The sequence below is a fragment of the Anabrus simplex genome, chromosome 11, assembly GCF_040414725.1.
Source record: "Anabrus simplex isolate iqAnaSimp1 chromosome 11, ASM4041472v1, whole genome shotgun sequence".
Taxonomy (NCBI): Eukaryota; Metazoa; Arthropoda; class Insecta; order Orthoptera; family Tettigoniidae; genus Anabrus; species Anabrus simplex.
Window position 1 is genome coordinate 37,090,702 of NC_090275.1, and position 17,889 is coordinate 37,108,590.

Here is a 17,889-nt window from a genome sequence, read left to right on the forward strand (position 1 = left end):
TTGACCTATCTAAGGCATTTGATAGGGTAATTCATAGGAAACTACTGGCAAAAATGAGTGCAACTGGACTAGACAAAAGAGTGACTGAATGGGTGGCTATATTTCTAGAAAATAAAGTTTTGCTTACGCTAATTCTCTGAGTTCTATCTGACCCTGTAATAGAAAAGTCCTCGGGGCAGTATTATTGGACCTTTGTTTTCTTATATATATAAATGATATGAGTAAAGGAGTAGAATCAGAGATAAGGCTTTTTGCAGATGATGTTATTCTGTATGGAGTATTAAATAAATTATAAGATTGTGAGCAACTGTAAAATGACCTCGAGGCGGACAGTAGGCAGTGGTATGATGATAAATGGGATTAAAAGTCAGGTTGTGAGTTTCATAAATAGGAAAAGTCCTCTCAGTTATAATTACTGGATTGATTGGGTGAAAGTTCCTTATGGGGATCATTGTAGTTGCTGATGCTTGTTATTTAAAGGGGCCTAACATCTAGGTCATTGGCCCCTAATGGAACAAAATAAGACAAAATGTAATGACAATTTAAAAGTCCAAAATCATCCACTGACCAAAATTCGAAACGTGATGATGAAGAATGCATGGATGAATAGAAATTTAAGACAATCGGTGGATCCGACCCGCAATGCCCCACCTTCCCAGAAACTATCTTAAAACCATAGTATTACTGACCAAGGGACTGCTTCTAAAGCACATTCTTGATTCGATGATGCTTGATATCTAAAGGGGTCCAAAATCCAGGTCAACGGCCCCTCATAATGCTACTTATCGCTAGTAAAGTAGAACCATGGTATTCATCATGTTTAGGTACTAATCAAAAGTAGCGTAGACTCACGGTGTTCCACACTTTATGGTACTACTCACAAGTATCGTACGTCGCACAGGTAACACAGACCTATGGTGTTTCTCACATAACGGCGCCACTCATAGGCAACACAAACCAATGGTGTTCCTCATATAGGTGTACTAATCAGGGGCACCCGTATTCCCGTGGTGTTCCTCACATAGTGGGTACTAATCACAGGCAATGCAGACCCACGGTGTTGCTCATATAGTGGTACTGATCACAGGTACTGTAAACCCAGTGAAGCCACTCTGTGTTGCTACTAATCACAAACCTGTTATGTACCTAACATAGTGGTACTACTCGCAAGTAAAGGCGACCCAGGGTGTTCCCCGCGTGATGGTACCAATCACAAGAAGTTTCATGCTTCTAATACAATCATCCCCTTGGTCGTCTCTTACAACAGGCAGGGGATACTGTGAGTGTATTCTTCGTCTGTGTTCTCTGCCCACAGGGGATGATCATTGTAGGTACCTAGGTGTTAATATAAGGAAAGATCTTCATTGGGTCACATAAATGGGATTGTAAATAAAGGGCACAGATCTCTGCAAATGGTTATGAGGGTATTTAGGGTTTGTAGTAAGGATGTAAAGGAAAGGGTATATAAGTCTCTGATAAGACTCCAACTTGAGTGTGGTTCCATTGTATGGGAACCTCACCAGGATTGCTCGATTCAAAAACTGGAAAATATCCAAAGAAAAACAGCTTGACTAATTCTGGATGATTTTTGACGAGTAGTGTTACAAAAATGTTGCACAGTTTGGGCTGGGAAGACTTTGGAGAAAGGAGACAAGCTGCTCGACTAAGTGGTATGTGATACAAATTCTTACATTTTTATTAAATACCACCTATTCAATACATAATAAGCTAATAAGGACTTGCATCTTTATTAAATTGTTAACATGGTACATGTTTCGCTCCTTTTTGTGAACATCATCAGCCAATTATCATTTACCCAAGGTTTGATAAGATCGTGAACATATTTTATTGAGCTAAAATATACTTTGTAAGCATGAGTGACAAATCTTATACAATAAAAATTATGTCTTTAAGTTAAAACACATTTGTCTAAAATCTTAGTGTTAACATTGTCCTTTTAAATTTACTGTCCAAACTCATCTGTTGAACATCCTATTTAAACTCATTTTAAAAAAACCTATTGAGATCTGGCTAATTGTAATGATTCAGTATTACTTAATGTGTGTAATTGTTATTGAACCTTCGTTAACTATATTAACGATTTTATGCAGTTGATAATTGCCTATATTATGAACACTTATCTTGTTCTCGATGTTACTGGAGTAACACTTGTAAAAAATATATTGGTACTAATCCTATGTTGTCAATACGTCAGTATTGTTTCTGAACGAACTTGTTGGTAAAATGAAAACGTTCTAATGTGGAGTAGAATTTGAATGAACACCGTACGTTTCCGAATTGAGCTTGTTGATATATCTGTAATAAAAAAAAAAAATATATTTAAGGCTTCGATTATAATTCTGTATAAGCTTCTTATCAAAAGAATTGTCATTTACCCTTCCTGTTGCTGCATCACAGCCTCTTGAGAACTACTTGTTGTTCCGTTTGCGCTCCTTGTATTGATTTAAAGATAAAAACTTCATTGTTCCGTATTGAAATTATTGATGATAAAAATTAAATAATTGAAAAGGAGGTTTAACCTATTCAATACTTAAAAGAAGGAAATGCAGTAATCACATTCCTATTTAAATGGGACCGGTTTCGACCTTAGTCCAGGTCATCATCAGCCGTAAAAAGATGTACAATGTTTATGAATATTGGAGGTCAGTTTCACACTTTGATAGGCACAAAGACACGACACCACATTCTGTATGCACAAAGTCACAACACTATCAACTAATATACGAAGATCAAAAATAACTAGAAGTCGCAGACGAATAGATTTGTAGTAGAAAGCCGCCAGCTCCTGGTGATCAGTGCGGCACATTCAAGGTCATGCGCTGCGGTCGAACGCCATAGTAGAGTGGAAAATGTTTTGAAGGTCTAGAATTTGTCACGGTTGCGGGAAGTTAAGTACGTATATAAAAATATACGACGCAAATCTGATTTGCATTTCCTTCTTTTAAGTATTGAATAGGTTGAACCTCCTTTTCAATTATTTAATTTTTAACTCCTTGTATTGTACGAGTGAGTGTGGATGAGTTTGCGTTTCGGCGGGGAGTGGGAAGGGGAAGTGAAGGAAGGCGGTGCTTTGATAGCTAAAGTAGAATGTGGAGGGGCCTGCCTAGGAGAAGTAAGGGGAGGAATTGAATTTGTTTGTGTCAATAAGCTACTAACTTTTGTCGGATTAAAAGGATTGTAGAATTTATTTATATCAGATTTAAGCATTTGTATTAATTTCGGTAATTGTACTAAGAGGGGGTTCTTTATTTCAATTTCATCATTTAGGTTTTTATTCTTGTTGTATTGCTGATCTGAATGAATGTATATATTTTCCAATTCCGTCGTTTTACCTTTTTTACTCTTCTTGAAATTCTTAAATCCCTTTCAATAGTTGTAAAAAGTGTGTCCAGTTTCTTGCATGTGTGCGCCCATTGCAGAATGTTTCTTGTGTTTTGCTGCATTTACATGTTCAAGATATCTTATCATAAAGCTCCGGCCAGTTTGGTCAACATACGAATAATTGCACTCTGCACACGCAAGCCTATAGATTCCAGATCCTTGATATTTATTGCTATTTATATTAACTTTATTGTGATTGAAAAAAATATTTTGGTTCGTGTTTTTATTTATAACCTGCAATAAGTGGTATGTTTCGAGCTGTCAGTGGAGAGATGGTGTGGAATGACATTAGTAGATGAATAAGTTTGAGTGGCGTGTTTAAAAGTAGGAAAGATCACAACATGAAGATAAAGTTGGAATACAAGAAGACAAATTGGGGCAAATATTTGTTTATATGAAAGGGGGTTAGAGATTGGAATAACTTACCAAAGGAGATGTTCAATAAATTTCCAATTTCTTTGTAATTATTTAAGAAAAGGCTAGGAAAACAACAGTTAGGGAAACTGCCAGTTGGGCGACTGCCTTAAATGCAGATTAGTAGTGATTGATTGATCGCAGTTGTTCCAAAAGTGCACGACAACCTGGGAGCTGCGACTTCCCTCACTGGAGCGCCACGCAGTATACAAAATTTTAATTTAGTTTTTAAAACCATGAAACAGGATGTGACATCAAGCATTTCTGGTGCAGATCAATACCTGAACTAGTCGCCAAATTTGCTAAAACCCTACGAGAGGGCATTCTGCAATAATTATCTATGTTTCTGGGTTGTTCTACAAGCTTACCGAATTTCCTTGGTGCTTTGTATTTGTGGAAAAATAGCTATTAATTTTGAGTTAGTGTTTGGACAATAAATTTAACTTTTTTTTCTGATTAATCCTGTTGCAGAGTTAAATGATTTGTAAAGGTATTTCTGGGTGGCTTATATAGAACAATAATGACTATTGTGAGAATTAAATGTGTGTGCATAGTGTGAAGAATCGAGTGGAAATCAAGCGCGAGTGTTTCCCTATGTGCAGTCATTTGAATAAGAGTCCACTGACCATGGGGATGGCTGGTTTGCAATCTTCATTCATTTTGAGTGTACCATCTTTGGTCAAGTTCCTTGCTTCAGGGACTAAGATTCTCATGCGAGTGTATGTATTTCTGTGTGATTACGATAATGAAGTAGAGAGTGGGTGAAACCCAGTGATGGTGCATAGCCTACTGCTGTCGAATAACAAGGGTTGTGCTCAACGTTTAACATCCTCATCTATTGGATAAATCTTTTTTATAATTTGCTTTACATCGCACTGACACAGATTGGTCTTACGGCGATAATGGGATAGAAAAGGCCTACGAGTGGGAAGGAAGCAGATGTAGCCTTAATTAAGGTACAGCCCCAGCATTTGCCTGGTATGTAAATGTAGTGATGGGCAGTCTGAGACGAGGTCTAGAGATTTCTCGAAATTTCTCGAGACCAGCGCAGACACTATTTCTCGTGAGAAATTTAGAGAGATCTCGAGAGCAATGTCCCCACATTGTGTTGCAAACAGCGTGTCGTAGGCCTACAAGTAGCCTGAGCTTAATGTTGTTTGTGCCAAGTATGCTAATAGCCACCCATGGGCCTTCTCCATGCCGTCAATACATGTCAAAAAGCGGCTAGGCTGTTAATTTGTTTCATTTCTACCGAGGTCTATTTCGACGCAGTATAACATAATTATAAAGGATAAGCATTCTGGCATTGTATGCAGCAGTGAGTACATGAATAAGCAGGCTAAGTACAGAAACTGACGGCTACTGTAGGTACCCCTACCTGGATACTAGAGACGTGCATTATTCGAATTCGAGACAGGACAAGATGCGCCTTGCTGCATATGCAACCACCATTACGCACGAGTGAAACATGTAATCTTAAATGCCTGAGTTTCGTTCAGTTCATTCGACAGGTAGGTGTACATTGTTGCCAGACCCCACATTCAATATCATATGAGCACTGTATGTATTTACCGATATTTTGGTGATGAAGGAAATAATAATTCCTTACAATGTCATAGAGTATTCGAGTCATAACTAGGTACTTCAGTATATGACTGTGTAATTGTGTCTAATTGTAAGACGATGTCTGAAAGGCAACGTAAGTCATGGATGTACGTTATTTTGAAGAGATGCTGCATAGCAGAGCCAGCTGTGTTGTTTATTCAAAAGGAGTAAAATACATCAGCAGAAATACTTCTGGGATGATCCGGCACTTAAAAACAGTAGCGGCAAGAGAGGGGGAGGCAGTTGCCCCCACTTTGTGGAGAAAACATTGCATTTGTATACCATTTTAGTCGACTGAAACGGGTCATTATTTTTTAAAAGCAATTTATTCAAGCCTTGTTTTCTTTTCAGCTCTTACTCTATTTTCTTAAATTATTACAAACGTTTTGGCGGAAATACGCACAAAATGTTGTTTGTCGTGGCTAACTGATTTGTATTTTTTTTTTTTTGCAAGTTGCTTTACGTCGCACCGACACAGATAGGTCTTATGGCGACGTTAACCGATTTGTATAGCACCACAACAAGTAGTGAAGACTTTGCTACCCTTCCTCACAGCACATACAAATGCAGTCTTTTATTTGCCAAAGTTATGGACACTGAGGTATGATTCACCCGCTTGCCGTGCACATTCGTCAGTCTGATAGTCTCTTTAGTGTCTGTTAGTTTCTTAGTTTGTAGTCAATGAATAAATGATTTTGTTTTATCAAGCCTTCTATTAAATTGTATTACATGTGTAATTGTTCCTTTGATGAAAGTCTTATTGTATGTATTGAATCAAAATCTCATAAAACCCCTCTTATTACCGCACTTAAGTTCGTAAACTGTTACCTCTGTGTCGAAATTCGCTCAGAGAGCTTCAAAAACTTACCATTTTGTAGATTTTTTCACTTTAATGTACACCCCCTGTCGCATTATCCCACAACCCTGGGTACGTCTTGTTGTCTGTGTAGATTTTTGCCCCCTCACTTCTAATTCCCAATCGCCACTACTGCTTAAAAACGCATGTCTATAAAGGGGAATCGTCACAAAAACCCCTGTGGGGCGGTATAATAATACCCACGGTATTCTCTGCCTGTCGTAGGAGGCGACTAAAAGTGGCACTTAACTTGGGAATGTGGGTTGGTGACCACGGGGCCCTCAGCTGAGTCATGATATTGCTTCCACCTACTTGTGCCAGGCTCCTCAATTTCATCTACCCTATCCAACCTCCCTCGGTCAACTCTTGTTCTTTTCCGACCCCGATGGTATTAGAGCACTCGAGGCCTAGGGCGATTGTCATTTTCACGCCCTTCGTGGCCTTCGTCTTCTTTTGGCCGACACCTTCATTTTTCGAAGTGTTGGATCCCTTCCATTTTTTTCTCTCTGATTAGTGCTGTATAGAGGATGGTTGCCTAGTTGTACTTTCTCTTAAAAAATAATCATCACCACCACCAATTGTCACAGAACACCTCCGGCTTGGTCTGTACCAACAGAAGCTACCCTGTCGACAACAATTGTGAGGTATCCTGGCAGGTGTACATCCTATCCACAGTTATTAACAAATTATAACATAAGGGTTATTCAGCTAAGATGTCCACCTGAAGGAACTCTTGAATCGTTTAATACACTGACATTCTTTTTTCACTTTTGTTAATGGTATTAAGGGGCTCACAGTTCAACATGCAGTACTTATCCAGGCTTTTGACAAAATTCATCGGCACACGTTTCCAAAGGAGAACTGCTAATGATATACTATTAAGCTTACGCTTGTAGTTACTGGGACGTAGCACAGCTCGCAGCACAGAAGAATCAGTCTCGAGAGCGTTGCCCATTATCCCTGTCGAAAGAATTGGAGCAAATCGGGCATTTTCGATTACACATTCCAGTCATGTGTAATGGTAGTCGCCTATGCAGCCATGCACATCTTGCCCCATCTCAAGTTCGAATAATGCGCGCCTCTAGTATTATCTGCATAGGTGTACATCCTATCTGCAGTTATTCACAAATTATACAGGATTATTCAGCTAAGATGTCCACCTCAAATAAGTCGTGAACAGATTAAGATATTGACATTGTGTTTTCACTGTCCTTAATGGTATTAAGGGGGCCATTACTGAACATGTACTTTTCCAGGCTTTTGACAAAATTTATTGGCTCACACGTTTCCATATGAAAACGTTATTTCATGCAATAACTCTTTATGGTATACTATAAAGTTTACACTCGTAGTTACTGGGACGTGGCACAGATTGCAATACAGGAGAATCGGTCTCGAGATCCGTGACGTCAGTCTCGAAAGTATCGCCGATCACTATGAAAATGGTAAACCACGGAAAACCATCTACAGGGCTGCCGACAATGAGGTTCAAACCCACTATCTCCCAGATGCAAACTCACAGATGCGTGCCCCTAATCGCACGGCCAACTTTCCCGGTAACGGATGAATTTGCATCATATGATTTCACTACATATGAGCACTGAGCACAGGTTTTTGGCACTTAATCTAGTGATAAGGAATGAGTGAAAATCATTAAGAAAATGAGGATGGCTGCATTCAGTTTGATTCCAAGATTAGGCTCATCCGTCCTACAAATTATGACTAACAGAATTTGTTCAGTGGTGGATTTGTTGTGATTATCTTAAGGTGAAAAACCGCGTAGTCATCAGCCCATATCAGTAAGCTTTAGAAGGGGCCTAAAATATAAAACTAGACGTATTTCTCTTACGGGTGGTTTTACATGAAAACAGGTCGCGGCTATATTTTGTTCTATACTTCTTTCCAATACAGCCAAAAATAACGGAAATATCAGTGGCTGTCATGTGAAAATTTAAGTCCAAGAGCCGTTAACTAACTATAGACTGTAAAGAGAGTTGCTATGGAAATCGTTCTAGCAACGTTTTAAAGTCGTCGTACACGTTGGTATTTTTTTTTTAACACCAACCCGATTCTTGGCTTTCTTTTACATGGAAGGAAAATGATCAATTCAAGATCAGCAATAATGCAAATAAAATATGAAAGTGCAAAGGGCCACAGAGAGCAAGTATCTCGCAACAAGCTGCTGACAGGGAGAGGCATACCCCGTAATGTGCCCGAAAATCTGGGGAACAATATGAGGGGTGGACAAAAATGTAATCATGCACATGCTAAATGACTGTCCTGTCAACGACGGGTATAACAGCTAGTTGTACATATAAGAAGCATATTTTAAGTGCAGGGCAGGGACACACAGTGCCCTATATTCAGGCCAATACAGTAGGCTGCCACTGTTTAAAAATGTTTATCAGTTAATTATAAGTTGCCACCAAATGATGGCTAGGATCTATGCCTTCTTTTACTACATATCTAGTAGTAAGCTATGAGCTCTATAAATGCTCTCCAACCGGTTTTCTATAGTCTAGGAAGAGATGCAGGGTTGAAAATGAGGAACTCCATTTCATTACAGCAGCCAATTTCTCTCTCATACTCAACATTATATTTTAATGAAATGTAAATAATATAAACATCTTTCATACACACACTCACTCCATATTTCGTACATCTAAAAGATAGATTGTCTGGTCTCTTCTGATATGGCGAAAACACGACAATATGTCACAGATAAGAATATGCAAACACAAACGTATTAAAAGGTTTGTTGTATTGCTCGTCCCAATGCTAGTCTACTTCCTCAGGCCGCACGGGATGTGTTAAGGGTATTACAGACTTTCTTTTTACATCCCTTGACAGAGCCTTCCGCATGTCTGAAACACAACAAGCACAGAAATATTAGATTCTAAACATTTAAGTTTCTATGTCAAAAAAATATAATCTATGTTTCTGTTCCAACAAGGAAATTTATTTAAATTATTATGCAGGTTAATAATTATGTAGGTATAGGAAACAGGTGGAGCACAGCAACTTACCATGTAAGCCTGTGTGGATGGAGTTCACTTAAAAGAAAGGCATGGGTCCAAATACTCGGTTGCAGCCTTCATTGGTGGATGGCAGAATAAATATGATGGTGATCATTGTTAATAAGTAGATACTGTTGTGAGGTAAATGGAGTGGTTATTTTGTTGAGGCCAGGTATTTCCCTAAACCTGAGCACCAATTCATGTTCAACTTCGGAATCTCCACTTTTCCATTCACTTCATAACAGTATCTACTTGTCAACAATGATTACCACACACTCTTATTCTGTCGTCCACTGACGAAGGCTGCAGTCAAATGTTTTGCACCCATGTCTTTCTTTATGCGTACTTTTAAAAAAATTGTTATTTGCTCTACATCACACTGACTCCGAAAGGTCTTTGGTGACAAGGGATAGAAATGGGAAGGATGTAACCATGACCTTAACTGAGGTACAGCCCCCAGCATTTGCCTGGTGTGATAATGGAAATAAACATCTTCAGCGCCGCCTGCATACAGTGGGGTTCAAATCCACTATTCACCTCAACCACATAGCCAACTCGCCAGTTATTTTATGTATGCTTACGCAGCATGTCCCTACTCTCCATCTATTTCCAATACATACGGCTCCTAGGTTTCTTACTTGAGCATTTTTTGGGAGTTAATAGTAAGTGAACAGGGAGGAACATTCATTTTGAGCATTAGAGTGAACAATTGAGAATTAAATTATCATTAAACTGTTGATGAGTGTACCAAAGGACAGTCAATGGAGGGAGCACAGCATTTGTCGTTTTAGGCTACTACTGAGAACCTAAAGGCTTACTGACGTAATATGATATCTGGCAGCGTTTTTTGGAACTTTTTTACTTATTCAAATAGTGTCGCTGTACAAATCCTAGTTCTGTATGGTGGTGGTCTATGACGGGAATGCGTATACTCACTACAGTGTAAGAGTTTGGCGCGCCGTTAGCCTATAGGTTACAGCCTAGTGTTACGATTGCTGCCGATGTGGATAGCTGTTTATGCTCTTCGCAGCTGTAAATATTTTAGGTTTTTCTAAATGTAACTGTGAATATATTTTTGACAACTGTTTGAGAAACACTTTACTGCTAAAATCAATGGAAGGAATGTTGCATGACTGGAGGTGGGACATGAGATCCGTTACACCTCAAAGGTCACCATTTTATGAGACCACTCCCACAAAGTGAATAAAAGAAGCCTAAACTCCTCAGGTAATCCTACGTGTGCAAACACACTACCCGATCACAACAGAGGAGGAAAGAAACGAGCTACGAGTGTTCTACTTGTGAGGTCACTCACTCTCTGCATACATTGTTGTTTTGAACAGTATCATACAAGTTTTGAAAAGACAGTGTTTTCTTGATCCAAAATTGTTTTCATATCCCTCAAAGTTGTAATAAATAAGTTTATTGTAATTAAAAAAGAAATTCCGTACTCCCCAGAGGTTGTTTACCGGTCAAATATGTACTCGTATGCGGCCGCCATTATTGCATGGCATATGCCGTGCGCACTCGTCAAAAGGTTAAAAAAATAAACTAGATGCCCACTACTTCCAGTTGGCTGATCTGCAAAAATTCCTGGAGTTTTTCCTTCTTGATGTTTTCATAACCTTTCACAAGAGAGAAAGTTATAATCGAACTGTAACCTAGGGACAGGAATAATATCCCGCAGAATGAATGATATTACCTGTCAATGCAGTGTGGGTGTTTCCTTGGATACTGGTATTACTGACATGAATTACACATAAAATGGGAAAAGAAAAATATAATTTTTCAGTATTGACTGATACTGAGAAAGTAAAACCATTAAAATAGACCACTCAATATTTAAAGAAAAGTTATCTCAAATTAATCATATCACATGTGTTTTGCTCTCTTTAACCCCCCCCCCCCCCTGCTGTCCAGCCCCGCGGGTTAGGACGCAATGCGTCCGCCTGTCACCCGGCGGCCCTGGGTTCGATTCCCGGCTGGGTCAGGGTTTTTTAATTGTAAACGATTAATATCTCTGGCCTGGGTGTTTGTGTTGTCCTTAATGTTCCTTTTCTCACATTCAACACTCTACACTTCTGCAATTACACTTACACGCAGGTTCCTATCATATGTTGAAGGTAGTGGCAAAAGATCTGCAGAGGTCAACGCCACGGAAAGAAAAAAAAAACCCCACATGCTGCTCTGTTCATCTTGTCTTGGATGGTAATTCCCACACTGTTTCTGCTGCTGTATTAGACTTCAGAATATATATATTTTTAGAATTGGCTTTACGTCTTATGGCAACATTGGGATAGGAAAGAAAGCCCAGGAGTGGGAAGGAAGCAGCCGTGGCCTTAATTAAGGTACACTTGCCTGGTGTGAAAATGGGAAGCCACAGAAAACCATCTTCAGGGCTGCTGACAATGGAGCTCGAACCCACTATTTCCCGGGTGCAAGTTCACAGCTGCGTGCCCCTAACCGCATGGCCAACTCGCCCGGTCCTCGGAATATTACTACTTCTTAAGTTCATGATTGACTCGAGTTGAAAAGGAGAGAGAAAGTTTGCACTGGCCAATGATGTGCTGCGATTACTTTTGTATGAATCAGCCGGGAAATCCTCCACTCTGTAAAGTACTGTGCCATGCTCTGACAACTATCAGACTTTGACCCTCAGATTATTTGACACATGGAGGACAGCAACATATAAATCTATAATACAAAATAAAACCCATGGCACTAGAGCCCTGATTGGCCTTCGCCTATCAAGCGAACTGTGAAGAACTACAGATTATGAGGTGATGTATAGTCGGTGCGACGAGTCCTCTCAGCCGTTATTCTTGGTTTACTGGGGTCGTGTCAAATGTAATCATATAGGCTGAGTGGACCCTAAACCAACCCTCAGGTGCAGGTAAAAATCCCTGACCTGGCCAGGAATCGGACTCAGGACCTCCAGGATAGAGGAAGGCATGCTACTTCTAGACTGCGGAGCCAGCTCATGTAAATCTATATGTCATAAAATTCAGTACAATGGATTGATTGATATTAAAGAAACAAGACAGGGAAATATATTATTTACCAAAAGCATCCTCATCTGGATCACCAGAATAGTACTCCAACACTGTGCGGTAGACGATGTAGCCAAGTCTCTTGTACATGTTTATTGCAACTTTATTTGAGACTCGTACAAAAAGATCCACAAAATATGCTCGCTTCCTGAAAGTATACAATAAAGAGTTAGGACACGGTAATAGGTATACAGATTATTAACTGTTTCATAGCAAACTAGATATGTACTTCTCCGATACATCCTCTAACCAAGCCATCAGAGTAGCTGCAAGGCCAAGGCGGCGGAACTCAGGCGAAACGGTGAGTGCAGTAACGTGGCCATGCCAACTTTCTCCATGACCCTCAGCCTTCCCCATGACTGGAAGAAACACATCACGTACTATCATCTCTATACAATCTGCCATGATATTCAGCATGATGTTTTTCTGTAGTCTGCTCTCATAATTTTAGTTTAAAATATAAATCCATCTGGAGCTGACTCTTCATGTAGCCTTTTTTTTATTTTTTAAATCTCCTAAGTGCTTTATTGAAACTGTAGTGAGTATAATGAGATTTGTTTTTTAATTCTATTGATTAACATAATATATATTAATCATTCTTCCTGGCCTTTTCCCTGGCACTAATGTGGGTTAAGCACAGTTTTAAGGCTGAGCACCTTGTTTTGAGGCAAACTCCATGTGGAAAGATGTACTGTATTCACTACTGTGAGTTTCTGTGACGATCGGCAGTGTGGTGGTGATTATTGTTTTAAGGGGAAGTAGAACTGACCAAACATCCTCTTGGAAGTGTGATGTGTTGTATGCTGACATATTATCATTAACATATATTAACATATAACCTTTATGTTTTTCAGTCTGTCAAAGCGAATGCAAAATTAAGAAAACACTAGACGATATTTAACAGCAGAATGACATGTTTTATTCCTAAAAGAATATCAGATCATATCTAATATCAATATTGTTTACACTGTGTAAAAATTACAGATTAAGAATAGGTGAGCATTATGGACAAGTGCAAAAAACATTTTGTTAAAATTCCATGTTCAGTGTCTTAAAAAATGTGGAAATGTTTTCTGAACTTATCCATCTATTGTATGTCTGCTCCTCTTAGCTGTTAAGCCTGGACTGTGTCACGCCAGTAACTTTCTGTTGACATGCAACAGTGACATATTTAATTTTAGGGATATCTGAAGATTGCTCTAGGCTATAGCAATATTAATGGGACCAAAACAGGAAATGTAAAATTTCCCTGTTACTATCAAAATTATCGAAAATCCTTTATGTTTTATGCACTTTTACGTTTCAAATAATAATAGAGATAATCAGTCATGATTATTACATTTTTCACAAACTGCCAAATATCTTCGGAAATAATAATTCTATCTAAAAACTGTACATAACAACAATGATAAGAAACTTCTTTCAATCTTTTATGTCTAATATATTTTCATTGTTAAATCTATAATAACAATAAATCAACAACCGATAAATTGGAGAAAGCAGATTGAAGAATCATCAGGGCAATCATCAATAAGAAACACCAAGTTGACGGCCAATGGAGATTATTACCTAACGAAGTGGTAGATCGTGAAAGCGAATAAGTAATAGATACAATGTGGAAAAGGAGAATTGCCTTTTTTTGGTCATGTAGGCCTATTCAGACCGCCAGAAACCCGACTAGTGAAGCGGTTATTTAGTTACTTCTGCAAAAATAAAACAAAGAACATTTGGTTCACAGAGATCATGAATGATTTAGAAGAATTAAATTTATCAATGCTCCAAATTGAAGGCAGAGAAGAGAAGAGGATTCTAAGGAATAAACACTTACGATTCAAACTCATAACATTTGAACAAAGGAGGTACACCATTACTGACAAACAAAGGGTAGCCGGGTCCGACAGGATGAAGAAGTTTTGAACTATGTAAAAAAAAATCAGTCATGATAATAATGAACTAACCAGGGATGGTGAGTTCGATGTGATTGTTTTCATAAGCTGAAAAAACACAGAGACATTATCCCTTACTGATCAGGAATATAATGAAGACTATCAGAACATGAAGAAAAATATGAAGTTAGGATCAATCATCACTGATCTGAATTTAGGACTGTCGCGCAAGTGGCAGATTCCCTATCAATTGTTTAGCTAGTATTTTCTTAAACATTTCAAAGAACTTAGAAATTTATTGAACATTTCTCTTGCCTTAAATTAGTATTTGTCCCAATTTGCCCTTTTGATCTCCAACTTCACCTTCAAATTATGATCTCCTGTTCCTTCCTACTCAAAGAATGGGAAGGGAAAGAAAAGCCTAGGACTTGAATGCTTTCACCAAGTCAGAAGAAAAGAAATCGACAACAATGACTGACTATTGTTGCTTTTTCTCTTCTGCTGCCACACATACCTGCTAGATGGCATTAATGCCACAATTATAAAAAATATACCCCATCTACTACAGCTAGTTTTACTTACTATATCCCATAATTTCTCCATTTGGGGATTCTGCAACTTGGAAGTACTCCGGCCAATGTGCCAAGTACTGCATGTAGAATGATAGGCCATACTTCACACTGTTAAGGAATACAGTCTGTCGGTACACTCGTGACTACTATGAACTGTTCTATTTTAATAACAGACAGATTTGCATTTAATACTCTACCTAAGTGTTTCCAAATCAGTGGTTGTAGCTAAATCTGTTGTTTTTAGGACCATGGTTAGCTACAAAAGTTTACCATCAGCAGCTAGCAATTTATTTGGCTTTTTTTAATGATCTTGGCAGAGATGACTTCAATACATGAGATTTTAATGTTTCTTCAAGATTTCAGTAAAGATGGGAATAGTAATTTCATAAAGTTTGTAGACAACAGACAGTTAATAAAATAAAAAAAAGATGGGTATGTTTTCTTCTCTTTAGAATAGCTGCTTATAGGTAGTGAAATGAAGGAGAAGTGTCCCGTAAATTGCAGAACTATAAGTTGTCTCTTCTGTACGAGGCTGAAGACAACTATTCTGATCAGATTTTGTTATATACACAGTGGATAAGCTTACTTTCCATAATCTACATTTATATAGGCCTACAATTTTCTTGCCAGTTCTTAAAACTGTTTTTATTAATCTTCCAAAAATTGTAAGTGAGAAAACTGTTTTTTTTTTTTTTTTTTTTTTAAAGTAATGTTTAGTTTTATGTTTGTGCAGTGTAAATTGAATTTTAAGTTAACAACACTGAAATGAAATGGCGTACGGCTTTTAGTGCCGGGAGTGTCCGAGGACATGTTCGGCTCGCCAGGTACAGGTCTTTTGATTTGACACCTGCAGGTGACCTGCGCGTCGTGATGAGGATGAAATGATGGTGAAGACAACACATACACCCAGCCCCAGTGCCAGTGAAATTAACCAATGATGGTTAAAATTCCCGAACCTGCCTTGAATCGAACCTGGGACCCCTGTGACCAAAGGCCAACACGCTAACCATTTAGCCATGGAGCTGGACAGTTAACAACACTGATTCAACTGCACTAAGGTGCCAGAATTTTGGCTCACAAGTGGTGTTGTTTTACATGTCAGTGAATCTACCGAACAAATCTGCCCGGCTGTCATATTTTTATCCACGTCTCGTTTTACCAGAATAACACTACTTTTACTGATCATACAAATGCAAAATTTTCTACATGTTTTCATTAAGCTATATTTGGCAAAAAAGTGTAAATGTTTTATTAGAATTGTTTAGTTGTACTCCTAGAATTATCACTTATTTAGTGCTAATAATGTGTTTGGTTAGTTTTGATTTCCTCTCCTGAGAAATATGTTGTGGTTAAATTAAGTTTGAAATATCAAGTTTAGCAAGCAGTACCTTATGCTAAATTATCAAAACAGAAAGGACCAAATAATAATAGAAATATGTGTAGTCTGCTGCTGCTTGGTCTCCCCTCTGACAATCGAAGGCCCCTCAAGTTTGAGAAGTTGTAAACACAGTAGGCCTACATGTCATCATCTAGTGCAACTATTCTGAAAAGGGAATTATTTTGCATTTAGTTTTATTTAAATACATTTTCTTGTTTTTTAAGGGGAAAAAAATAATTCAGTGTAGCATTTCTTAGGTAATAGAAATTCAAGCCTTAACCCTGGCAATTACACCGTACAACTTTCTGACGTGTCATGCGAATGAACGCCATCTACTGCTCAAAGGGAGCGGAGAGTTATCCCCTCTGCTCTTACGCTTCAGTTTCTGAAATTCTGTGTTCTATTTGGGTATGTACTGATAGTGTTTGAATCCTGATTCCTTTTTGAGTATTTGTATATGGATATTCATGTTTAATTGACTCACATTTACGTTTACCATGGACACACTATTTTCATATTTTGTTTTTTCTCATTTGCCTATATCAAATTCAGACTTTTTATTGTAACTTAGTCACTTCTTGTAGGCTAACGAAAGTTTTTAAATTGTTCAACATCAAATAGTAATATAGATATGCTAGCTGAAACAATTCTTGTACATTTTCAGTCGTTCCATTTCCTTGTAAATTAAAATGATCGAATTCAATAAAACTTGCAATTGGTGCAACTATTTCTAGACCATAACGCCTACCGAAACGTAACCTTAAATAATAGGCTATGAGTGGCACGTCTTCGAAACGTGTGGTGTAACGAAAGCTATATTTATAGACGTGTTACTGTCAGGGTAAATAATATCGTCATGATCTGGATTCAAGCCATTAAAAGATTATAATTTCATTCATTAAAGGATACAGTTTCTGTCAGAGGATCCAAATTCCTGTAAAAGAAGACAAAATGTAACCATTAGAGTGTAAGAAAAAAATTGATGTGGCTAATATTACACAATTCATGTAACATCTGTGAAAACTTTTTCTAAAGCCTAAAACCATGACAATTTATTCGGACAACGTAAAATTTTCACAGAATCTCGCAGAATAAAAGCAATTTACTTACACGTTGTTAAATTTGAACATATCATTGCACGTAAAAGGCCTCAATGTAGTCATGTTTTCTTAAGGTTTGGTTTTCGGAGAAGTATACAATCTAGAATATAACCTATAAAATTAGTACAATTAATGAAACAAATCAATGACAGGCACCCAAAGTAAACAAATATTCCTGTACGTTGTCGGCAGAAAAATATACTTCATTAAATATGAAATTATTTACACGTTAAAAAATGAAAACACAACAAACTGCAAATATAAAGACACCTCGTAAATAACTCTCACTACTCGTAACGCGGAGATTTTTAGGTTATGTATGTCAAAGAAGATAAAGGTTTGTGGTTTTGAACGCCAAAGAAACTTATGAACGTTCTATGTGATTCTCAGTTCTCTCTGACTAACATTTATTCTGCCTAAAGATACAAAAGTGAGTAAGTCTAAACCAATCGATGACTTCTGGTATAAAAAGACAAAATTTGTGCAATTTGTTCATTTCGTACATCTATATAGAGTCCGGCTGCATAGCTAAATGGTTAGCGTGCTGGCCCTTGGTCACAGGGGTCTCGGGTTCGATTCCCGACAGGGTCGAGAATTTTAACCATAATT

The 17,889-nt window shown here is 38.0% G+C and overlaps 1 protein-coding gene across 3 annotated transcripts; it reads right to left on the bottom strand.

Moving 5' to 3' along the window:
- Nucleotides 1-8,838: 8,838 nt before the first annotated feature.
- Naa20A (N-alpha-acetyltransferase 20 A) lies at nt 8,839-17,636 on the bottom strand. Of its 3 annotated transcripts, none has more exons than XM_067155241.2 (7): nt 17,507-17,636; nt 17,291-17,392; nt 17,090-17,114; nt 14,813-14,903; nt 12,574-12,703; nt 12,356-12,492; nt 8,839-9,141 (listed from the first exon to the last, which is right to left on the bottom strand). In XM_067155241.2, exons 2-7 carry the CDS (start codon nt 17,341-17,343, stop codon nt 9,056-9,058), a joined length of 522 nt encoding a protein of 173 aa, XP_067011342.1. In that variant the 5' UTR covers nt 17,344-17,392; nt 17,507-17,636; the 3' UTR covers nt 8,839-9,055. The 3 variants fall into 3 exon arrangements, with proteins under 3 accessions (XP_067011342.1, XP_067011343.1, XP_067011344.1); XM_067155242.2 differs by having other exon boundaries at nt 17,291-17,380; nt 17,507-17,591; XM_067155243.2 differs by having other exon boundaries at nt 17,291-17,380; nt 17,551-17,574.
- Nucleotides 17,637-17,889: the final 253 nt, after the last annotated feature.

Coding starts and splice junctions, on each gene's coding strand:
- Naa20A (XM_067155241.2), bottom strand. CDS start 17,343: ATGACTACATTGAGGCCTTTTACGTGCAATGATATGTTCAAATTTAAC. Junction 17,115..17,290: donor ATGTTCAAATTTAACAACGT/GTAAGTAAATTG, acceptor CTTCTTTTACAG/GAATTTGGATCCTCTGACAG. Junction 14,904..17,089: donor TGGATCCTCTGACAGAAACT/GTATCCTTTAAT, acceptor AACAGTGTGAAG/TATGGCCTATCATTCTACAT.